This window comes from Uloborus diversus, chromosome 8, assembly GCF_026930045.1.
Source record: "Uloborus diversus isolate 005 chromosome 8, Udiv.v.3.1, whole genome shotgun sequence".
Lineage (NCBI taxonomy): Eukaryota > Metazoa > Arthropoda > Arachnida > Araneae > Uloboridae > Uloborus > Uloborus diversus.
In genome coordinates, this window is record NC_072738.1 from 116021108 (window position 1) to 116047761 (window position 26654).

The 26654-nt window shown below is 30.0% G+C and overlaps 1 protein-coding gene across 1 annotated transcript in view; it reads left to right on the forward strand.

Annotated features, from left to right (window-relative positions):
• The window catches only part of LOC129228030 (CDK5 and ABL1 enzyme substrate 1-like), a 46190-nt gene extending 28656 nt beyond the window's left edge, over positions 1-17534 (forward strand). The window contains exons 3-12 of the mRNA XM_054862656.1: positions 753-852; positions 5806-5886; positions 9168-9297; positions 9987-10167; positions 11864-11991; positions 13172-13278; positions 14184-14220; positions 14330-14392; positions 14477-14581; positions 17338-17534. Coding sequence (XP_054718631.1) covers positions 753-852; positions 5806-5886; positions 9168-9297; positions 9987-10167; positions 11864-11991; positions 13172-13278; positions 14184-14220; positions 14330-14392; positions 14477-14581; positions 17338-17478 — 1073 coding nt within the window. The 3' untranslated portion in view covers positions 17479-17534. The remainder of the gene's footprint in view (positions 1-752; positions 853-5805; positions 5887-9167; positions 9298-9986; positions 10168-11863; positions 11992-13171; positions 13279-14183; positions 14221-14329; positions 14393-14476; positions 14582-17337) is intronic.
• The last annotated feature ends 9120 nt before the right edge of the window (positions 17535-26654 follow it).

The window sequence follows — 26654 nt, forward strand, 5'->3', positions numbered from 1 at the left end:
ATTGAAAATATGTACGACCAAAAGGTGAGCGATGATCAAATTATCACAACGTTGTATTTAACGAGGTTTTGTTACTGATGTCTTTAAATTACATGCCTTCTCTTCTGCGCTTACTTTTTTTTTTCGGTTCTTCTTCATAATGTTCTTCCTTTGAAATTCTTGAAGAGCGAAATACTTTATGAAACGATTCGAAGCACAGTGCGGAGTTCCGCACGGGTCGACTAGTGTTTGTCTACTATGCGATTCTACCGCTTAAACATTAATAATTTTGTGTTGACTTATTTTCAACGTCTCTATATTATATTTTATTTCTCGTTGAGGACTTGCACTCTCATCTTTTTACCACTCCCATTCCAACATTTTTATCCAACTGCGTCCTAGTTCATTTAAGCGAACACTAATTGCAAAATATAGCCTAATGCTTCCCAAGCTAACTGAATTTATTGTTAAGTAAGATTTAGATAAAACCAATTTTGTCTAATTATTAAAAACTTTCGGGATAGCGACGGATTTTCGGAATGTAAGAGACTTTCTTCTGAAAGCAATGTGACAAAACTCTGGAAAATTTAGGTCACTCTAATGCAAGAATAATAAGTATAACACAAAAAAAAATGTTCTGGGTTTGTGTATATAGTGATATAACACATTTAGAATTTAAAATAATAACATTTCCAAATCATTTAATTACTGCATAAATATGAAAATGAAATGCATTTTTTTTTCTGTAAACTTAGATTTTTACATCTTTTTAGGACTGTATAGTCGACATACATCTTCTACATTATCTGAAGCATCATGTCCAGCCTTAGAAGTGAGATTTTGTAAATCTCTGCGTGATGTGCATGATGAAAGGTACAGTTTCTGCACCAATAGTCATAATTATATTATTCTTATTAATTTTTTTTAAAAATATTCAACAAATAAACCATATTTAAAGTAATGATGTAATCCTTCGGACTTTTGAGAGCCAAGGCTTTATCCGTTTGACACCTCCGCCCCCCCCCCTTGTAAAACTATGAAATGTATACCTGAGCCAGGCTCATCCAAAGGTTGGGATGGGCTCTGGAATGTAAATATATTTCACTTTTTAAAGCTCTAAAAGTTTTTTTTGTTTAGGAGCATTTTTTGAGCATCCTGTGCTCAAAAAGTATGTTTTGTATGCAAATATGTGTTTCAACATTATGTTGTAACATGGATCATTTACAAAAAATTCATACACTTCAGGAAAGGCTTTCTTTTTCTTTTAAATTTCACATTAAATGGAAAATAATTGCATATTTATCTGAAAACATGATTAATTTAGCACTTTTGCTTTTGTTATATTTTTTGTTTTCCTCAAAATTTTGGGTCAATTTGTCAAGTCCCTCACCAGACATATTTGATTGATAATACCCAAATAAGTAAAACGATCTGAAACTTGGTTGCATTGTTTAGATTTGGGATACTTTTCACTTGGAGCACAATATTTTAATACAGCAGAATACCTTTTTAATGCCGACCTGTATAACGCAATTCTCTATAAACGGCACAACTTTTCAGAAGTAAACAATAAGTTTTGAAGTTTAAAAAATCCCTTGCAAACATAAAAATTGTTAGGAAAATTAAATTTTGAATCAGTTTTTCATCTTTTTATCTTAATTCAAAGCTTTTAGATGAAAATTAGCATTCACAGTAAAATGAAAATAGTGAACTCTCACTTATACACCACCTCGTTTATGCACCTTTTTCACTTATACGACGATTTTCAAAAGTCCCAGCTCCTTCTATAGGAAAATAATGATAATTATCACTCGCTTATGCACCGCTCTAAAATTGATTATTTCGTTTATGCGCCGATTTTTTTTTCACTAGATAACAAAAAAAAATTAATTAATTAAAATTTACCATTATTATTATAGTTTTTTTAAGAATAACAATTTTACGGAATGAATAATCTTTTCTACACATGGAATGGAAACTATTTCCGGACATTCCCTGTCACCTTTGCTGTTTCTTGAACTTTTTCACAGCATTCATTTTGAGTGTCTCTCCCACCATGAATAGAGGCAAAACCCGTTCGATTGCTTGTGCCCGGGTTAAGAGAGGGTGAGGGTAGGTCATGTCTTTTCTTTGTGGGAGGGGGAGGGGCTGTCTCAAATATAGTGGGGAGGGGAAGGTAGCTGTGCGTGCAAGTGTCCCCGACTTTTTACACGCACAAAGCTTTCTCTCTTCCTTTCTTTGCTGTTTTGACTAGCTGTTTAGTTATCAAACTTCTAGTGCATCATTTGAGATTTGTGTGTTAGCGCAATGGCCAAACGGACAAAATTGAGCCTGTCTTTTAAAGTCAGTGCGATAAAGAAGTATGAAGAAAACCCATCAATGACTAAAAAAGCTTTAGCCGAGTATTTCAATATTCCGGAATCAACATTAAAAGGAATTTTGAAAAAAAAAGGATGCGAATGAGCAGCTGAACGAGAATGCGGAGGTCAATCTTCAAAGAGAAGCCGAATTCAAGGAGGAAAGTTCCAAGAACTAGAAAGTGTTTTGCTGCAATGGTTTAAGGAAACCCGTGCTTCTAACATTCCAGTTAACATTGAACTGCTACGACAGAAAGCTGTTCACCTCTCAGAGACTTTGAAAATTGAAAATTTTTCGGCTTCACATGGTTGGGTAGAAAAATTTAAGATCCGCCATGGATTAGAAATTCGTACCTTATCCGGAGAAAGTGCAAGTGTTGACGAGAAAACTGTAGAGCAGTGGAAAGAAGACTTATCATCATTAATCAACGGATACAAGCCTAAAGACATTTTTAATTGTGACGAAAAAGGTCTGTTTTATAAGATGATGCCTAAAAAACATTAGCATATTAGGGGGAACCATGTCATGGTGGTAAAAATAGTAAAGATAGAGTAACTGTTTTGCTATGTTGCAATGCAGATGGATCGGAAAAACGTACCCCTTTAATCATTGGGAAACCAAAAAAACCTCGCTATTTTAAAAATATAAAACGGCTTCCGTGTGAGTATTTCAACATTAGATCAGGGTGGATGACGGCGAAGATTTTTCTTGACTTTCTTCACGAATTTAATAAGAAAATGGAAAAAGAAAAAAGAAAAGTTCTCCTCTTTATGGATCAATGCCCTGCTCACCCGCGAAATCTACCTGTTTTTGATCATATAAAAGTAGTATTTTTGCCTGCAAACTGCACGAGCAAGCTACAACCATTGGATTTGGGCATAATACGGTGCGTGAAAGTGCATTATAAGAAAACTTTGATTCGTCGATACCTTGCTGAGTTAAAATCAGGCAATTCAGCTGCAGGAGATGTAAAAATTTCAATTCTTGATGCAATGAATATGGTATGCACTGCATGGAGAAGTATCAGTCATAATACCATAAGGAATTGCTTTAAAAAGGCTGGATTTCTATTTTCTAATGAACTTGAATGTTCTGACCAAATTAACGAAAATGAAGAGGATTTGGAAACAGATTTTGATGATGAAAAATGGCAAATTGTATCTGATGGACTCGTAGGTTTCAATGAATTTGTTGACGTCGATAACAATTTAATTACAACAGAATTGAGAGATATTGAAGTCATCGCTGAAGAAATGGCTAATGGTGAAGGCGATGGAGATTTAGATGACGACAATGAAGATGATGAAGCAAAAGTGTCTCCGAATCACCTAAAAGCATTGGAAGCCTTAGATATTGTTCGGGACTATTTGCAATATAATTCAGCTTCGGACACTCCCTTTTCACATTTGTATGAACTTGAAAAATATGTTTCTGACATTCATCAGCAAAAACAAAAACAGACATCCATTATGGATTTCTTTGAAAGGAAATAAATAGTTATTAGGTATGTTACACTTTCTTCCCATTTATTATAGTTACTACTCTCTCTCTCTCTATTTTTGCTCTCTCCTTATTACTATCAAGTTATTTTCTTCAGAAGCATTCTTATGCTTGATCTCACTTGCACATATTGTGTTTTAGAACTTTTAATTGACTTTTCACTTATGCGCCTCTCTCACTTATGCGCCTTTTTCTATTGGTCCCCTGGACCGGCGTATAAACGAGAGTTCACTGTACCAGATGGTTCTTGAAAATGCAGCTGTTATGCAAACCTAGAAGCTAGCAGAAGTGCAGGATATTTCACTTTCTTGAAATAAAGAAACATATTTATTTGTGAATGACTCATTGTATAATTAGTGCTTTAATACTCACTACAGGTAAAACTAATTCTGAAGTGCTAATATATAGATAGATTTTGAATATTAGTTTAAAACTTTGTGAAATGACCTATATAACATCAAAACCTCTACTGTACTTACTGGTTGTTTAAATTCTGATAAAAACAACTTTATGTTTGAAAAACCAACTATTAGGTACAACCAGGGGCATGCACAGAAATTTTAGGACCTGTCACGAATGACTTTTACAGGCCCCCTCCCCCTAGGTCCCTCCATATATTTCACCCCTTATTTAAAAAATTTCTGACTCCCCTTCAGGCTCAGGCCTGGGCCAACAGGTGTCCCTTCTCCCCTCCTATACATGCCCCTGGGTACAAAAATCTGTTTCTTCAAACTAAAAATGTGCAAGTGATCTTTTTTTCTTTTCTGGTATTAGATATATGTTGTGTGAGAAGTATAACTTTAGCAGTCTTTTTTGAATAGCATCTTGTGAATATTAATATTTTTTTTTCACTGTGAGACAGAAAATGTGTGCCTATTTTTTAAAAAGAAATTACATACACTAATATTTAAAATATAACCAGTCAAGAATGTATATGCTAAAAAATTCTTCCTTTAACATTTAGAATTTTTAATTAATGAGAAATAAATAAACTACATTTATGCTGAAAATAAAATTATCAAAAAACACTGCAGTTTTTTTTTCCAATTTATAATATTAAAAATGATTAGAGTTGCTGCAATATATATTTTTTTAGCTTTTCATCAAGAGGGGTTTAGAGGGGATCAAATAGCTATATTCAGGTTCAAACAAAAGACTAAAGCAAGTTTTTTTGAAATATGTTGATAAAATAAAATTTTTTGCAATATTTTGTCTCTTCAGGAAGAGTTGAGTCATAACCCCAATGACTCTTTCTCTGGATCCACACTTGCTGCTTACTTTTGAAATAAGACTGTACAACCCTTTAAAACCTGAATTTTATCAAGCAAATGCTAAAAAAAATCTGTTTGCAGTTTTTTCCTGTTTTCTATAGAAGAAACTTTTCCCATCTGAAATTTGTGATAAATATAATAAACTAGAAAAATCGCCCGTCAAGGTATGACGAGTGAAAATTGCTTCTACATTTGAACGAAGCCATTGCCTGTTTGATGATATTTTGATAGTTGAAATTAAAACCCTAACTCCAGTGGATTAACCCTAAACTCCAGTAGGTAGCGCTCATTGTTGACCATTTTTTTGTTTCTTTGTTCCCCTGAAATGACACAGCATTACCAGTAAAACAGTTAAGTTACCGGATCGATTTCTGCCTTGCCACGATAAAGCCTTTTCCAGCACGTTAAACATTACTAAAACATATTGTCAAGTTTCATTGTTGGAACACGCGGGTTACCCAATCATTGGCTGTTATATATAAGAGGATGTAACTGCAGTGAGATCAGTGATTAACTTTTCAGGGCTGATACATGTCATAGAGTTTTTAAAAAAGATTCAAAATCTATGGTGTCATTTATTTTTCATTTTCATGCCATGTGTACTTTACTGTTATTGTTTAAAACAGTATTAATGTAAGTGTGATTTGTAAAGTTCTGTCATTAAATAGCTTTATTTATATTTGTATTAATTTTACAGACTCGTTCTTCTCTCTCCAAGTAAAGTTCCTTATCTTGTTTTTTCGTGTTTACCATATCTTAAACAGAACAGTTCTTCAAGGTATGATTTTTTTCTTTTGCTTAAAATACATTTACAAATAAAACAAAAAACTGTATGATCAAGTTTGTACATTTATTGAATTTGTTCAATTTTTAATGTTAATTCTCTCCTGATAAATAGAACTGAACCAATATTTTTTGTATGTATGATCTGTTTTCACTGCATAAGAGCATTGCCTGGTTGTTTTTTTTTTTTTATTTATACAACCATTAACTATGTTTTACATTCTCATAATATACTCTGCATTTTATCATTAGTAAAAATATCTCTTAGAAACATTTTCATATTTTTGTCCTAAGTGTAAAGTAAGAGGAGGATAATATCAGAGCAATAAGGTATATATATGGCAACTACATTTGTGTAAAATTTCAATATGAGAAATAATTTGTTATGTTTAAATTATTATCTTTATTTATACTGCCTTTATAACGTTCATCATCAATTCTTGCACTATAAGTGAACTTAGTTTCTGTACATAAAAAAATATTTGCTGACTAGTAATTGAAACAATCTTCTAATCAGGGTTTTACTAAAATATTTTTTAAACTAAAAATTAACAGGGTTAAATAAACAATTTGTAGATTTTTTTCGCTTTATATTTTATAACATCAGAATTTTTCTTTAAGTTGTGCTTCCCAGTTAGTCCAAAGAAAAAATTGTGAATGAAACACTGCTCTTAATCATTTAATAATATTCTGACCAGTTGCAAGATCTTTAATTTATTTTTATAGTTTCAAAAAAGTTATTCATAAATCAAAGTATATGAATTAAACTCACAATTTTTAGTCAAAATGTGTACCAAATAAGCTTTACATTACCTTGCTACACATTACAAATAAAGCTAGCATCTATTTCACCAAGTATGATAATCTTTTTTGTGATTCCTAAGTTTATTAAGTTTTTAATTTTAGTCAATATTGGTCAGTATTTCATAAATTTTGGTCAGTAAAGTCAGTATTTTTGTCCCTCGAAACAGTTTTACCCCTTAAGAATTCCTTAAAAATGTTTTGTATCTTGTTTCAAACTAAACTTCTTTTTTATGTTACTTTTGGGTTTACATTCCTTTTTTCTTAAATTCAGAAATTTCTTATAAGTTTTGGGGACTTTTTGTGATGATTTGTGTTTTCCTGCTAAAATTCATTCTTCCTGAAGAGCCTTTTTGACCGGAATATTAAAGAATATTGCTGTAGAACTTTTTCGTTTCCATCCTTTTTTGATCCAATTCACTGCAGCATTAGGATAAGGTCATATATGATCTGGAGTAATGCTCAGAGACATATAGCGCTATCTTCAGTAAGAAACTCTAAATCTGGATTATTGAATGAAGCAGCTACTGAATCTGCTCTAGGACTGGTACATCCAGTTTTGCTACTTTCTTCCTACATGGTTGCCCTGATGGGACAAACAGATTCATTCATAGATCCAAGAAATTAGTCTGGCCGATCAGTGATATAACTTGGCATGAAGTAACAGTCCTGAAAAATGTTTGAATTGCTGAGAAACACAACAGTTCCTTTGAAACCATTCATAATATTTATGGGGATTTCTTCTTGTGGTACGTCATAAATCCACATTGGGCTTTCCTGGATTATTTACCATCCAAGAATCACAAGCGGAATTAACATATTTTTTAGTGGACATGGGCCACATAGACACTTATCAAGAGGCAGCAACTTATTGCAACAATATAGTGGGAAAGAAAGTAGTGTTATTATTATTTTTAGCATTGTAGTAGTTTCCTTACAAAAATCAAGCCCTTCTATTGACGTGGGATTTGTAAATGTCTAGTAAGAGATTCAGAGATTTTTTTTTTGAACATATAGTGTTTTTAGCAAAATCATTTAAGAAATCTGGAGACATTTCAGCTGTAATCTACCCACTAGAGAATGCACCACACATGCAGCATTACATCTTGTGTGGTTTTCATGTTGTTGTTTTTGCTCTTGTATTTTTTCATTTCCGGAAAGAAGAGCACGTCTCTTGACATTTTTTTAAGTATGTCAAAAAGAAATGATAAGCTCGAGAATAGTGGAACTAATGCCATTATTTCATTAAATTGACAATTTATAGAATTTATGTTTCAATTGTCTATTGTTTTGACTCTAAAAACTTAACTTGGGGCAAGTATGTGAATTCGCACACTTACCCCGAAAAAAATTTGCCTACTAGCCCCAACTCGCCGTATTGAAGTCAAGTTACACTGGTTTAAAAATGGTTTCATAAAATAATCCGAATAAGACATCATTTGTTGCATAGAAGCATGGGCTTTTCAATATTAATAAGTTTTGGTAAATTACTCCACTATTATATGTTTTATAAGAAAATAACTAAGGATGAAAAAAATTACTTAACACTACGAAAAAACAACTTTCTCTCATGTGACACATTTGGTTTGGCAGATTTCACTGAAAATACACTGACAGTAGGGAGGCATCTACGAGGTTACGTGATAGCTCACTGAGAGCTGTTAAAACCAAAAACAAGAAAACTATTTAACATTCATACACTTACCCCTTCGCATACTGCCCTGGTCTCCCCTATTCATTTGTTTAGGAATTTGGTTTCTAAAACTCCTTATAAACCTTTGTTATACATGAAAAGTTTTTTTTTTTTTTTTTTTTAAATGTCTCGATTTAAACCTATTTTAAATGAAGCTTATTAAATAATAAGTAAAGTAAAAATTTTATGTCTGATATTCCTTAAGCTTTACAGCATAGACATTTAGGTGTCATAATGTTTGAACTGTTTTGAAATATTTTTAAACACAATGAATCTTTAATTTCATTTATGACTGAATTGCATCAATTTCTTCTTTCTCCTTTTTTTTCCTGCCTAATTATTTCTAAATTGAATGTATCTCTTCATTTTCACTTTACCAAGATGCTCAGCATATTTTTTTTTTTTTTTTTTTTTTTATGTTTTTACCAGGAAAAACTTAACAATAGGATTAATAAACCCTTGGTTATATTTGAAGCTAAACCCTTAATATGTTTTTAATTGCTGAGAAATTAAATCCTTAGTTATATTTGTTATTTGTATGATTAAAATAGGAAAAGTGGTGAAGAAAACATTGATTACTATTTAATATTGTACAACTGGTTATTACAGCATTACTACACAAAAGAAAGTTTGTAATGTTGTCCCCATTAAATTTAGCTTAGAAAACAAAAACGTTTAGAAACACAAATAATTGATCTTAAATAAAAGTTTCTTTTAATGTACCTTGTCTGTTATAGTGTAAATTTTATTTTAGCTTGATTTTTGTATGATTTGCATTTTAGATCTGATTTTAAACAAGATGGAAATAGAAGGCGCCAAGTTTCAGGAAATCGTCCGTTGTCTGCAATTAATGATGAATCTGACCCTTTAAATCTGTTAGCAGCTTTAGGATATCGTGTGCATGAAGGCCAAGTGAGTTCAGCTACAACTTTTTGCTTTGCATTCCTCATTCAAGTCCTCAAAATTCTTTAATTTTCTCTCTATGTCTGATGTTTCTATTCAGTGTAATTTGATATTAGTTCAATCTTATATTATTTACAAGCTAATACTGCCGTAGGAAGGTAAAGAATAGTAGCTGCAAATTTTTCATTTTTTTTGCATTTTTGTCATTTATTGTAGCTTAGCTTTATTGTACAAGTTAGAGCTTTTGGTTTCCGCTGAAAATAAAGCACAAAAAAAATGTTGAATTCCAACATTTCCCTATTGTTAGTATGGAATCCAAAATACGTTTCTTCAAATATCTCAATCACTCATTTCCGCAGATATTGCGCTTTATCTTTCCCTAACAGAATATTACTTGATACTTCTATGTAATTGGCTTCTTATATTTTAATATTTTTGTAATTTTGTACAGATTTATATGGATATATTTTGATAATTATATATATTTTATAGATTTCTGAGTAAAATGAGTAAAGTTATACATGCTCAAAATGATGAATTATAAAATAGTATTTGAAGTTTTCAATTTTTCCTGTCTTATAAATATGCGACATGTTCTACACATGTACACTCACTAGCAGCAGTAATAATTTTCATGGCTTAATAAAATCTTGATATTTCTAAAATGATCGTCAATTTCTTTTTCTCCTTGTAAATAGGAAGTTTCATATAGGGGTCTGCTTTCATCTCCAAACGCACAATTTAAATACAAATTGCAAGACTCAGATCACCTCACAATTCCATGTCCTCATATGAGTCGTTGTCATTCCTATGATCCAGCTACTAGCAATGTGCTTTACACGAAACAAACCACCTCGCCACCTCATAATCATGATAGAGGTTTGTAAATTTATAATCTATGTAAAGTATTTTTTTTTCATGTTTCAAATTTGTTAATGAAACTTTACAACAGTTAATAAGTTAATAAACAAATAATTTCAACTTTTCTGCCATTGCTTTTTCATGTGAATATAGCTTCAAAATTTTGTTATCGAAAAAAAAAAAAAAAAAACTGCTGAGCATCTAAATTGTACTGAAAAAATCATTCCACTTATATTCTACTGCTGCAATTTAAACTATTGTTTTTTATTGTAAAATTGCATTGTTAATGTAAAGTAGATTATAATTAATGATAATGTGATGGTTTAGTTGTGATATTAGCATTCAAAAGTTTGATGAATATGTGTTTAGATTTCAATGTCTGTTTTCTTTATTTTGAGAGCAATATTTACTTTGCACCCCCTGGACAGATTTAAGCACTATATTGCAGAAAACTCAATAATGTCCTGAAAAAATTTATAGTCGAATTTCTATTTTAAAATTTGTGTTAGTTATTTTCATCCCGGTGTGAATCATTCATAGATATTTCTTTCACGGACAAAGAATACAAGAAATCAAAGTGATCTCCAATTCTATGTCAATTTAAAGCTTCAAAAGAAATGCAGCTCAAAACTTTTCAGAAGCTTACAGCACAGGACAATTGAAAGTGTAACTAGTTGAAAATCTGCTTTCAGAAATTAATAATTCTAAACTTCCTTGGGTGAAAACTGTGAGTGATTTAATTACATAAAATCAAATATTAAAAAAAGAAAGGAAAGAAAAGAAAGCATGAAATTAGAAGTCTTTTCCAGAAAAAATAATAAATTTATTTCATTGCCATGGTTTCAAATTGAATGAAGAAATGAAATCTTTCTGTATTGATTGAAACTCAAAAAAAAAAAAAAAAAAAAAAACTTTCATTATATTTATGGGTTTTTAATAAAATTTATGAGAAATAAGATTAACCTTATTAAAACCTTGATTGAAGTGAACCTTGTTCAGTTGAGATTTTATAAAGAGTGCATTTCACCATTCGCTATTTTCAATAATGAATAAACCTGTGACTTTGTTCTGGCTTAATTAGCAATGTTCTTCGATAAAAACAAATTGTACATGATGTAAATATGTAGTGATATTCATCATATTTTACATAAAGATTTCATTGAACAAGCTATGTATTTTTAAGTGTTAATTGATTTTTAAAGGACTCTAGTGAAAATATAGTTAATTATTAGCACAGCCAGATTGTACTGAGTATCCAAGTGTTTTTAATTGCCATATCTGCTGTGGGTGTGTGTTTGTAGTGATGGGTTTGTGCTTCAATAAACCAAAATTTAAAATTTCTAAACTACTTAATTTGGCCATTTTAGATAGATTTTGCTTTTGTTACAGTTACAATGTAAACGGGTTATGCAAGAGTAATACTGAGGAACATATTTCCAATGAAAATTTGGTACAAAAACATTTCAATACAGTTCCATGAAATGAATCTGTAGAGGGGAATATGTGACTGTATAACTCCATTTGAAACATTGAACAATGAAATGAATACCTTCATTGAATAACAACGTTTGAGAATGAAATACCCATAAGTTTCACTGTTAATAATTGAATGTATACATTTATTTTTAATATATAGTACATCAAAAAAAGCTATGTTTTGCAGTTTTTACTGGTTTTTTAACTTACTTTTTGCTAAATTTTTTGATATTTTTAGCATTTGACTGGTCGGAATCCAAGTTCTGTCATCATACATGTCTCTTAACCTACACTCCTAACTTGCTAGATGATCCTGAACTTGTCACAGGAAAACATAGTACAGTTTTAACATTTTCCTCATATATAGTAAGTTTCTGTTTGAGTGTCTTTAAAAATAATTATAATTCTGTCAAGCAAGAAAAATCTTCCTTTTTTAGAAGTTAAATAATTAGAAACAGTTTTCATATCTTAAAAATATAATTTTGATACTTGCAATGGGATTTTTCCCTTTATGAAAATTATTTTTCTAAATTTTAAAATATTTTTTTCCTCTAGAAATCCTGATTAGGTCAGTTGACATTTGCCCTGTTCAACTAAAAACAAAGTCGACTATCTCTGATATCAGTTTTGTTTAGATTAAACTGACAGGGATTAAAATTCACAAAATACACAGAGTGGAAAACAATGAGCCTTATTTTCAAACTCTTGAATGTTAGGCTTTTAGATTTCATGAAAAGCAAGCATTTTATCGCAAAATTTACACTGCCAAAATAAGCTACTATGGAATGTAATATGTCATTTATTGCATTTTAAGCTTCATTAGTACTGTGTTCAATGACAGGCTTGTCATTTAAAGGAATGAAAAATTGATGTATTTACATGTATGTGGACATGTTTTTGCTTTGTTTTAAATGTAATATACGTTGAGGGCTGGACCCTCACTGGAAAAATTTTAAATGACTGACCTTCACTAAGGTGGTGACATTTTTAAATAAGCAAATAAACATTTTATTTCGAAGTATCAATACTTGCTGTTAAACCAAAATAAGTATCTATAGGACTAACATTAGATCTTTGTTTGGCTTTAATTAAATAACAAATCCACAAGATTTACAAATTGTAAAAATGTTTTGTTTCAAAAATCTTATAACTTACTTTAATATTTTATAAAAAACCTAGCTCTAAATGGATATGAAAATTTGAATTAAACAAGAAGAATAGGAAAAGAGTATCATGGCAATTTATATAAGTAGTCTTTGTTATTTACAATCTTTATTTAAATTTTCTCTTCTATATATTTTATAAAAATCAAATTTTATTGTTTCAGTCAATATCAATATGTTTACAAATCTCTTTAAAATTAGTTGAAAAAATATTAATTTTCCGCCTGGATAAAATAAGCTTGAAATAGTATGGTTTATTAATGCATTGCAATAGAATGTTTTATTTCCAACGTAAAATGTTTGATTTCAGTCATTTATGCAACATGTTTATTTAGCTGTTGGCTCCTCTTCTTTGCAATTCTAATTTTTTGTTTATCCTTCAGTCATCCATTATTGATTATGTAAAGCCATCTGATCTCAAGAAAGAATTGAATGAAAAGTTTAAAGAAAGATTTCCACAAATACATTTAACTCTAAGCAAGTTAAGAAGGTAAGCATGCTACATAGTATTTTCAAAACATATACTTTATAGTTCATTAAGTTATTAAAATGTCTCCCATTTATAACAATAATGTTTTTTGTAGTCATTGAGTATACACACCCTTATTCAAAGTGTGTTTTTTCATTAATCATTAAAGACACTAAATTGTATACTTGTATTAAAATTGGATCATTTACTTTTTATATTTTTCAATAATTAATTTTTTTAACATTAACATTTTTTGTAAAATGCTTTGAGTTTGTATATTTTGTATGAAATGAATATTTTGTATCTAACTCATTATTTTGAAACATTCATTCAGTTGCTCAATAATTGGGTATTAATGTATTAAAAGTTTCTACCATATTTAGTAGCTGTGCTGTTAAGTAAAAATATTCTCTATAAAAGCCGTTTTTGTTGATTTTTGTAGTCTTACTTTTGTAGTTATCTAGTTTGTACTTATTTTGATTTGTTTCATGCTTTTGTGGGTAAGCATAGCATGTGTTGGGTTGCACTTTACACTGTGAATATGTATTCACCGTGTGGTATAAATATAATTTATTAAATGTATTTTGGCCTTGTGAAAATCTATGTTAATTCAAAATATTTTGTTCTTATTATTAAAATGCACGATCCTGTTACATGTTTCCTCTTAGAGCATTTTATATTCTTATAAAATTCACAATTTGTAATGAGGTGTGATGTTAAAATTAAGTCTGGTTAGAAATATATTTTAAAATACTACATTGAGAAAATAAAATAAGCATTTTGACTTATTCCTTTATTTATTTATTTATTCATTCAGTTATTTATTTATTTATTGTATGTTATTGTTTTTGAGATGCTGTGAACAAGCTAAACAACTATGTATTCAAATGGTTAAATCCGGATTTCATTTTTTATTTTTTGTTTAGCTTGAAAAAGGAAATGCTGAAGATTACACATTATGAAGTAAATCCTTTTTGTTTTTAAAAAATCAGAGCTAAATTATTTAATTTTAAGTTACCAAAATACTTTTTAAGTCGTATACCTTAATAATATATTGGAAATTACTTTTCAGTGTGGAATTGATCTCTTGACTGTTGCTCAAGCCTATGTTTTTTTCGAAAAACTCATTTTGAAGGTACTTGTAACTAGCCTATTTGTATGACATTGAAAATGTGTATTGTTTTCTGAGTTGAATCATAATTTTTCATTCTTATTTTAGATGCTAATTAATAAACAGAATCGAAAACCCTGTGCTGCTGCTTGTTTGCTTTTATCTGCAAAATTGAATGATGTGAAAGGAAATGATCTGAAGTGCTTAATTGAGGTATGATATTTTATTGAACAAATCATTTCTGAAGATTAAGATACGAAATCTAGTATAAAATAGTTTTAAAGATATTAGTTTATTAAAATTATTGCATCAAAAATTAAGGAAAGGACATTTTTAATTATATCCTTTAATAAATTGGAAGTAATACATATTGAATACTTCATTGCTCCTCTTATAGCTTTCATGTGCTCTAATTTTTAACTTACTATTGGCTGCATAAAATTTTAATTCATCATTTTTTTTTTTTTTTTAAATTCTGCTAAAGAGTTTGTTTTAAGGCTTTCACAATTGTTGCTTTAAGGCTCTGACAATTGTAATTTCAAGTGTCCCATTTGCAAAGGGCCCCAAAGTTGATACAAAAACATTTTATGTTCCTTACTTTATTTCTAAATGGCCTGCCAAAATGCAGTGTGATGGATCCCTAACCTGTAAACCTGCCACTGGTTCCAGCTTCCAATTCTTGCACTTTTTTAAAAACCATTTCACAAATTAAGTATTTAAAACAATAAAGACAAATTTGCATAAAATTTCTTCAAAATCTTATAGAATAAAGTTCTTTAAATCTTGAAAAATTAAAAGTTAGAATTTATATAGTGTACAGTTATTATATATTGCTCTTACTGATGTTCATTTCTTTGAATTCTCTTACTTCTGTAAAAATGTATGACAGAGCAAAATGATCAAACCTATAAATTTCCCTCAAGGTTAAAATATCAAAAATATTACGTACTGAAATAGCTAGCACTAACTTAGTATTGAAAACAGAGGAGATGAATTAGCAATGAATTTCATCAAATACTTTTGAAATGAGGTGATTAAATTTTGAAAAATTATAGTTAGAATTTGTACCGTAATAATGTATAACACTTATTGATGATCATGCCTTTGAACTCTGTTACTTTTATTTTAAAAAAAAAAAAACTCTGAACAAAATTATTAAAGATAAATTTCTCTAGATATTAAAATATTAGGGAAATACTTGAAATAAAATTATAATAAACCTTTTTTTGTGACTGAAGCTAATGTAAAACTTAGCTCATCAAAAAGCTTTCTTGTTCAGTTTTTAAATTTATTGATCTAGTCCGATACAGAAACTTCATTTTGCTGTTTATACTTTTACTTTTGTTTACTAACGTGTATTTATTTATTCATTTTTCCCTTTTGTATTACTGATTTGTGATCCCATGTTGCTGGCAGATGATGATCAACACCGCTAAATTTTGTGTAATTTTGAGTTTTGAAATCTCAACTTACTTTAATAATGAAATTAAATGACTAAAATATTTGGTACAAAACCTACTTGTATTGTACAATGCAGGGGTGCCCATGTAAGAGGTGGGGGTCGTGGAGCAGACTGTGGCATTGAAGTTTTTAGGTGGGGTGTTTTGTGGGAGTATTTTTCACTTTTTTTTGGGGGGGGGGATTGTTTTGCAATATTTTTTGCAGGGGGGGGGGGGTGCTTCCATGCTAATTAGGAGGTACCCCTGTATATTGTGGTTTTAGCCTTTAAATTTTAGATGGTTTTCAAATATTGAATAACTGTGAAATGCTATTGAAGCAAATTTATTGAACAGTCAACTCTCGATAACTTGAAGTCCCAAAGGACCAACTAAAAGGTTTGAGTTATTGGTAGTTCGAGATGGGAAGTTTCCACAACAGTCTCTAGAGTTTGGGACCCAATGAAAACTTCAAAATAAAGTAATATTCGATTTATAAGCTTTGAGTTATCAAGATTCGACTGTATGTAAGTATTATTTCTGAAGCATTTCAATAAAAAATGAATATCATAATCAAATCATGCATATTTCATACTTTTAAATGAAATGTAACGATTGCAATGTATTTGCATAATGTTAATGATGGAAGAGAAAAGTTTTGTGTGCTGTTGAACAATTCAATTTCACTGTTTGTTATTAATACAGGCTATTGGCCTATTTCTCTTTTCTTTGTTGGTGATAGTATTATTAAAAGGTGTACTAGGGGTATGTGGGGTAAAGTAAAATAGTTCAGATTACTTACTTTTTTTTCAAAATAAACAAATTGGAAATTTATTTTTAAAATTACAGTACATGAAGAAAGAACTATATATTTTATGATAAAAAGTGTGATGAATGGCAGTAAATTTGTACCTAAAAAATATAGTGGAAAAATTTCATTTTTTTTCTCACTGAGCAAAGGGAAAAATGAAAGTTTTTTCCAATGAATGAGTAAATAAAGGGATGAATAAATAAAGGTAAAGATAATGAAAGAATAAACTAATAAATAAATAAATTAATCAATATATGAGAAAAAATAAATGAGTGAATAAAATAGTAAAGGAATAAGAAAAGGAATGAATGAATAAATAATTGAAGTATTAAATGAACAAATAATAAATGAATCAGTTAATAAATGAATGCACAAGTGATTTTGTAAACGATCGAATAAGTAAACGAAATTAACTATTTCACTTTGCACCATCCACTTTGCCACGTCCACAAAAATAAGTTTTTGACTTTCAGCAGAATATTATATATAAGGATCAATTTTTTTAATTTGCTTGTATTATTATAGTCTTTGATCTTCAGAAGTATTTTTTCTGACTGGAATAAACTATATGTGTTACTACATAGTTGAAATATTACCAGATAGGTGGCACTAAAAGCAGAGTAAATATTTCACTTTTCCCCACATTGTTCGACTTCAAAAGGAATTACAAAAGCTGAATAATAAGTATGCCTATTGTTAAGAATAATTTTGCTTTTTTTAAGAAAATGGAAAGTGGATTTAGACTCAACCATCGAGACCTCATAGCCTGTGAATTTGGAGTTTTAGTTGCACTAGAATTCTCCTTGCATCTTCCAACATGGGAAATATTTCCACATTATCAGCGTCTACTCTACGAGTCATGAAGAAACTCATTTTGATCAACTCATTTTCTTTGTGCATTGTAAATATTTTCTGTGATTTTGAGTTTTCAGCTTCGAATGTGTTGGAGAAACTAGTGAATAAGTTGTACATACATGTATATTATTTTTAATTATTTACAAATTTTTACTCTGGTTCTTTTTTTTTATGTGTTAAATATTTTTGAGATTAGTTTTCTGTTATAGTTTTGAATAATTTTTCTTTTTAAATTATAGAAAACAAATGATGGTAAAAACATGTATGCAAACCTCAATTGCATGCCTTCTGAATTTGTTCCAAATATTATTAAATGTGTTTTAAATTTATTGTTGATATTTAGTAAAGTTCAGATTGACTTTATCCAATTTGCTCTTTCATGATCAAATTCAGGGCTGCCAAGAGCCAATGTGGGCCCCTTGTGAGTTTTGCCACTAGGCTCTATCTTCTCATATATCTTGGTCGACCCTGATCAAATTGCATTATCAAATTGCATTGCCAAATTGCAATTACAGTTGTAACATCACTAAAAGATTCTTAAGAATATTTCACTGATGATGTTACCTCAAGCATATGAAGCGGCAATACAGTTTCAAGTTACTAGATCATTTGGTATTTTATTATAAAATTGAAACATTACTTCAGCATCTTTCATATTACAATAAAGTATTATGGGAAATAAATTACACATTTTTCAAACTATTTTAAAAGAAATATCAAAGTTTTCTTTTCTTTTTTTCTAAGCCTTTTTTGATATATGAGAGTGATTTTTAAATATGCAAATTTTTGCACTGTTCATCATTAATTATACTTTATTCAAGCAAAAAAATATTAGCAGAAATATTTTAATGGAGAACTGAGTCGAATTAATTACCACTAGTTTCAAAAATTACTTTTAAAAATGTTTTTCTCATGAAAGTTTAAAGAATGCTTTCACAAATCCTTTAATTTTCAAGCTTTAAACCATTTGGCATACATCCTTTATTTCGGGAAACTTAGAATGCTATCTTTGCTTCATCTGGATCAAGGGCAATATCTCTTTTCTTTCTTATGTTTCAACCTACCTTTCCTTTGGAAACTGAACAAGCTGTTCCTGCTGCTTGTTTAATCTTAAGCATATGACTCATGGATATAAAAATTTAAATTAATAGTTTTTACTATTTAAGTACGTTTTGTGCTTGTTTATTTAATCATCCCGGTGTGTGCTTAAATCATGTGCCAATTCATTATTTATGCTATATTTATTATGCATCATAAATGCATATTTATATTAATATGCATTATTATTATGTATTGTTTCATCAGCAGCATTCATCTAGTTAACTGAATTGAAATTAGATAAAAGTTTATCTTAGTCATAGACTTTATGCAAATACTGTGTAGATGAACAAATATTTTAGCTTTATAAAAGTCATCATATATTTAAACACAATTATTTTAATACATAAGTAAAATGTGTAAAATATATCTTTTTTAGATTTATATAGATGATGATAAGTGAGAACCTTGAGTTCTTTAGCTACCATTCAGTTTTGGTAGAATTTTACATTGTAATTCTAGAACTTCATACTAGTACTTCTTCAATAATGTATTAGAATTTGAGAAAATACCTATAAGGTTAGTTGATACAGCCTACGAAATTTTGAATTCGGACCTAAGTTTGTAAAGGCAAAACATAGTTATTGAAACTAAAATATACTTTCTGCAAATTAAGCTTTTATTTCCGAGTACTTACTTGAAAGTTTATTCTACGATGTTTATTTAAAATTGAAAAGTGTAGATAGTATTGGAAAACAGATACAATATATGGTTGTGCATCAAGGTATGAATTGTAAAACTTACATGATGATGTGTAAGGCATTAACAATGGTTACCAGCATTTTACTACAGCGTTTTTCTTTTCACAATATTCTATAATACAAGTTTGCAACTGTATTTGGAACAAACCTAACCTGGCAGCACTGTAATGTTATAATCAGGATCTGCCTTTCTGTCAGGTTATGTTTGCCCCCATTGTTTTTATGTTCTTTGATGTGAACTAAAATAAATAGTATAATATTTGTTTTCCTTTATTTTTGCATAAAAGTTTAACATCAATGTATGATTAAATTACATTCATATTGTTTGCCAGCAGAGCTTGCATTGTTTAAATCGACACAGGAATGATAAAATCATGTCTATCCGAACCATAACTATACATTATTTAATTGTAGCTTTATTTTGTTGTTAGTATTTAAGAAGTGATTTACTATTTATGAAACTTTATACTTTTGAAAATACATGCAAAACTGAGTGAAGTATTTGATTTTGAAAAGTTAGTACTATTGAAATGTAGTAAATTTCTCAGATAGAATTGATTTCCAATTAAATATATGCAATTAAAATGCATGCAATATGTCTCAAGTAATATTATATCCAATTGAATATCTAGTCAAAGCCCAATGGATTTTAAATGTTTTTCACGTTTGATTTTGTTTTTGGTGTAAAGTATATAAAACAGAGTATGTTTTGAGCGGGGACTTACCGGGGGGGGGGGGGGGGGTGCAGGATCTACTCCTGTTTGAAACTTATAAATTTTCCTTCCATAACTATAGAAAACAACAACTAAACCTATCCCACTCATAAATTTTTCTCTCACTATGCCTCTGTTTTGAATGATATTTTTCATTTTCAAATCAAAGATGCATTGATCCTTTTTAGTCAAATTCTTGATGATACTTCTATCAATTCTTTGTAATGGTTTCCTTTAAGTCTGTTACTAAAATATGAAGATTTGAATTATTTATGTAATAAAAATGCATGAATTTTATGCACAACAAATCAAGAACACATTTAGTTTCCTTTAAGTTTTATGAGTATATTCTTTTTGCATAAGGGATTCGGTTTTCTTACTTATTAGGTGTTTGTATCCAGGGCTTGATTACTGAATAGGCCAGCTAGGTGGTGGCCTAGGGCCCTCACTATTTAGGGGCCCGCAAATGGCAAAAATTGTTTTCATCAAAGGCTATAATTATTTTATCCAAGGGCTAAAATTGTAAAGTTTGAAGGCTTCAAAATATTATGTGACTTTGGGTCCCCTGATATCTTAATCAGGCTCTGTTTGTACGAGGCCTTCGAGATAGGAAGGCCATCCAACTAGCAAATGACGTCATCGTTTGTCGATCCACAATGATATTGGGAAGTGAGCACTTCGATTAATATTTTGGTTAAATAAAACTATTTGGTTTATTTATTATTGACTTCTGTTATTTTAGTAGCATTACAAGTTCTACTTTTTCATTTGACATAAAAACATTTATAAGTATTACAAAGTATTCAAATAACTAAACACGATTTTATTTTACAATCATGTTAAAACAAAGTGATAAATAAACACAGTTTTATTTTTCATTGGAAATTGTTTTTTAACTAATCGCATTTTAACTACTCGTATATTGTATTGAAACATTAAGTCTTAAGAAGTATTCAAATAAATAAATGAACTTTCATTTTACAATTACATCAAAACAAAAAATAATATTACTATTGTATTTGAATAAGAATTAAATGAAATTTTAAAAAATAAATAAACATTTTTACTTAAGAAAACGGGAAACATGACTGCAATATGTTTCAAAGACATAACATCAAATTAAAGTACATAATACCATATTATTAATGTTAACGTAGCTGAGCAAATTTATGCGTTTCAAAAGACGCGAATGCTTGGGTGCCATCCCCCAAAGTAGACGGTGCCCTACCCCCTTCAATTATGAAAACTTCAAAAAAAAAAAAAAAAAAACCCCAAAACATCTCCATCTCCCTTAAAATTTCAAGGGCACAGTTATTTATAACTATAGCCGTTGAAAAGCTATCATTACTATGAGACTATGATTCCGACCCCCCCCCCCCCCCCCCCTTCGGTGGGCACTCTCGAAAAATTACACAGGAATTCAACTTGAAAAACGTTAATTAAAGAATGTATAATACAACATCATGAATACTGTATGTTGTACATCCAAAAAATGTATTCAATATCTAAACAGCCTGTTTTTTTTTTTTTTTTTTTGGAATTCGGCTACTTTTCCATTTTCAGCTTTTTCTGCTGCTAATGATTCTTGTGTGTGTGGGGGGGGGGGGAGGCTTTAATAGTTCATCATTTTAGGCTTTTGAAAAATTATTTTAAAAAGCATTAATTGATGAAAAAGTAACCTTTTTCAAAAAACTTTTCATAGAATGACCATTTTAGCAACTTTCTTTAATACTTAAAACCTCATATATGTTAAATTTAGATCAACATTTTGCTGAGTATGCTCTTTTAGGAAATCAATGTGACAGTTTTGTGACAGGGGGAAGGGAGGGGATAACAAGAAGTGTGACATCACGCGTTGTTTATAACAATATGCTCATGTTGAACAGCGTTACATGTATCAAGGAGGAGGGGGGGGGGGAATTTGTTCAAAAGTTTGCATAATACTTTATAGACAGCCCCTTAATTCAATTTGTTACAGTTTCAGAGTTCCTGAAAGCTTATTAACAGAAAACCCAAGGAGTTCAAAAAATATGTAGTTCAAGATATTTTGCCCTTTTTAAGCATAAACAAACAAGCACAGAGCATTTGGCAAAAACACGTTGTGTATCCACTGCTCAAAACTAATCTTTCGCAAGCCCAGAAATTATGAATACCGTTAACTTAACCACAATGTGTGCATAAATGTCATAAAACTTAAAGACAACAGTGAAAAAAAACCGTATATATTTTTTTAATTTACGCACAGAACCAGCTTGTTTGAATAACATTGCAGGGGCGTAGTTGGGGGGAAATGTTTGAGTATCGGGCCCACGACCTCCGGCGTTCAAATCTAATCTTCTATCTCAGAACTACGGAAGCCCATCAAGGAATGTTTTTTGATCAAAATAACACATGCTAGCGTATGAAACAATTTAATCGAAACGGAAAATATAAGATTAGTTCAGTTAAAAGCCTGTTTCAATAAACTTGTTTACATATTAACTGAATATCAACACCAAGTTACGTTGCTTCTGATAGCAACAAGTATATTTGCAGAAAATTTTGACATATGTATATTGTCAGCTTGGAAAATCCATTTCGAATGTACATTTCGCGTGTACAAAGTTGAAAAAATAAAGAAATTAAAAGTTGCAAGTTAACCGTTTCAAATATTAAAGCAGTATACTAAAATTACAAATTACAGACAAAGATATCAGAAAGGAAACTGTCAATTGTTCGTGTAATGGAGGAAAACGTAAGTAATCTTAATTGCATAAAATGTAAATTTGTTTATCTGAGAAAAGTACTTACCTCCGAACTTTAAAATTTATTCCATGAGACGCTCGGCTTTTTTCTTCACATGCAGTTTGTTCGGAAGCGGAATTCGCTGACTCGAATTCACTCAGCAGACACTTATGTTATATATATATTTTTTAATTGCCTCTACATTCCGGTACGTGGAAAGGATGAGATAAATCCAACAGTATTGTATTCAAAAATGTGCAGCCGAAGTTAATATTTCCTATTTCATCTATTTCAACCAGACCAAGAAGCACTATTGTTTAACTGGTAGACTGCACTGCTCTCAAAGTTTCGCGCCAAGTTCAAAGATCGACTACTGGTGGCGTAACGAAGCGGGGGGGAGGGGAGTTGTCTGGCCTGTTATCACGTGGGTCTCGGTTTGTATCACATCCCTAAGCTTAAAGAAAAGTACATATGATTTGAAATAATTTTACAATGATTATGTATGAACATGTGAGAAGGGGGGAAAAAAAAGATGTAAATATACTTGTTGCTTGGGACCAGTTACTGTGTTTGCATTCTGTTGAAAATAATTTCTTAAATTCCTGTAGTTTAGAAAATGGCTCATAAGCAGCTTGGAAAATCTGTGATCCTGTAATGTGTGTGAAGTTAAATGGTTCAGTCAAATGTGCTTGGTACGCGGCAAAAATATCTTAGTCTAAAATTGCTTAACATTCCTCAATAGTGAAAAAGTTTTTTTTTTTTTTTTTTTGTTCAGCAGACATAAATACTTTGAATTACATGTACACAACTAGCTTTGCACACATATTTAGTCTTTCTGTTGTAGGTACAGGTAGTATGCAGTTAGGGAAAAATATTTGGGATAATGCACGTCTGTTTAGAGTAGATAGTATATGGCATGGTTGACATATTTTTCTTAGGCCAAAAGAGGACAGTTCGTATTACATAACCAGAAGTAATTTAAGTATCGAATTTTTTTTCTTTTTAAGTAAAAAAGTGCTTTAAATTCAATTTACATTAAATTTGCATTATTTATTATTTTTTTCCTTAAACAATAGTAAGCCAAGTAATTCAGGAAATGGCATTCCCCACACACTGCACTGACTACAAACTATATTAATGAATGTCCGAACTTAAAAGCAAAGAAAGCATAAAAATACAACCTTGTTAGTTTTGAGAATATAAAAATTACTGTTTAAAGTTTTCGGTCCATACTGAGCAAATTATCTGTAAAAAATTCTCTTTGAAGGTATTTTAAGTAATTCGTTTTACATTACTTTTCTATTTTTCTTCCCTTTTTTTTCAAATGCTGCCTTAAAAACGTGCTAAAAATTTTCACAATGTATGTGTTATATTTTTGTGGAAAACTTATTTAACTTATGGAACTGTTCTGAATACATATTCATGCATATTTTTCAACTAATTGTCAAGTTTGATGTTGTTTTAAAGAAACTTTTTTTTATGTGACTATGTACCTAAGCAAATGAATGTAGATATGAATCGACTTTTGTTATTTTCATACTGAAGAAAAATAATTATAATTTTATCAGCAAAATAAATATTTTAAAAACTCTTTATATTTGTATTGTGTTATTAGCATTCTAATAAGCATTTGATGTAGGCACCACAACTCTTTTGTATGCCTTTTCTTTTAATAATACACAGGATGCGGCTAAAAAAACTCCGACAAGCAATTTTTAATGTTACACATTTTGAAAATAAATAAATAACTAAAACATAACAAATATTGACAAGAGTAGACCTTTCTCAACCTGTGGGGCGTGCTCCACCCCTAGAGGGGCGCAAAAATATCCAAGAGAAAATATTATTTTAAAAAATTGATTAACTGACCGAAAGGAATAAGCAGACACACAAATAGAAAAGAAAATGCATTTCAACATATTTAGTAATTATCTTATTAAAGTAAACAACTTTTGAATCAAAACTTAATAAAAGCATACCAAATAAAAAAGAAATTTGGTAATTATTAGTGACTTCCTTGAGCCTGTCTTGAAGTTTTTTGAAGGAAAGCTTGATATTAGAAATAGCCACTCTCAGTCAGTGGCGGCTCGTGCCTTAATTTAGCGGGTGGGCCCGCTGTATAAAGTTTTCACAATAATATTTATACAGATAAAATGAAGAGAACTATAGTTAGTAATGCTGAGCAATAAAATACGTTCTTTTGTAGTTTCTTTATTTCGTGCTTCTCTTCAAGCGTCAAAGTTGAAATTGGTGGTTTTAGAAAATAATCTACTTATTTTTTTAAATTTCAAGATAAACGATCTAAATTTAAAGACATCCAACCCATGCAATTAGTAATAAACAACACACAGCATTAATCAAACTACTACTACACTCTTAATATCAACACGATCAGTTGCGGTAGCATTAATTTCGATTTAGCCACTCTTCCTTAGAGCAAATTACGAACGTAACAATATTTTTCTAGAAACAAACAGTTTCTTTAATTGCCTATATATTCTTCTTTTTCAAAATTAGAATTAAGTTTTATTGTGTGGAACCACATCACAATACCTACTGGTCACATCTCATTCAGAGTTCAATTTTTTTTTCTGCATTTTAATAAAATATGTAATTTTTTGAAATCTTTGTATGCGCTTACTGATAAATCAATAATTTTTTTACTGCCATTAAAAAAAATCAAGACTCTTAAGAATATTTCCACTTGATAAAAAAATATAAGGCCTTTTTTTTGTTTTTGCGCATATTTCAGAAATCTTTTTGCTGAATGATAATTATTTCTAAAAAGCTGTGCATTCGTTTGCTTATCCTATTAGTTAAAAATATTCTGTCGTTAATTATGTAAAAAATCATGAAACTTCCATAGTAAATTTTGTTTATAAAGATATACAAAACTTTCAACATTTTAGTAACATATAAAGTTCTTACCCAATGGCCAATGCACAATTTCGTTAAATATATTGTACTGACTGCAAAACGTATTACTTTCAAGCTGTATCTTTGATATAAAAAAAAATCCTTAGCTAATACAATAACATGGAACCACACACACACAACAACAACAAAAACAAGTTTGAATTTTGAGATCTTGAATTCAAACTGTGCTTTTCTCAATCGCAAATTGCGATAGGACCCTACTCGTTGGGTTTCTTGTTTCTACTAATGACTTTTATCGCAACCATAATTTGAATTCAAGATGTCAAAATTCAAATGAATGTCAGGGGTTGGATGTTATGCGCTCGATGTTTTGAGCTGGATTCTATTTTCATGTAAAAAGGATTGTGTGAAGTCGAGAAGGGTCGTTAATAAATATTTCGATTCCGAAGCACATGGACGCCTGCATTATAAGCATAGAAAAAATTTTGAAAAAAATATAGAACCAACTTCAAAATTGCTCTAAAAAGTGAAAAATAATTTTATTATTTAAACACCATCGATAATACTTTTAAACATAATTTTTGAAGTTGGCGCGAAAAGGATCGATAAAATCATTCACAGCCATAACTCAACTACAAGTATAAATTTAACCAGGTCCAGTTTATTCACTACCACATGCATTACACATTGATGACAGCATATTTGAGTAACGATATAAATGATTCGTTCCTAAGTTTGGATGATTTTTTGATAACAATATGAACGAAGCATGGTTACAATGGATTTTACTTTTTGTTTTTGCGCCAACTTCAAAAATTATGTTTAAAAGTATTATCGATGGTGTTTAAAGAATAAAATTATTTTTCACTTTTTAGAGCAATTTTGAAGTCGGTTCTATATTTTTTTCAAAATTTTTTTATTTCATTCTTTTTAGTGTAAATGTAGATATTTCAGTAAAAGTAAGAAGTTCGGCTCTATATCACTGTATTGCTTCAGAAAAGCCTTTATTCAAAATTATCATTACAATTACTATTAATGTTACTGTTATATGGCACCAAACTTTTATAACAA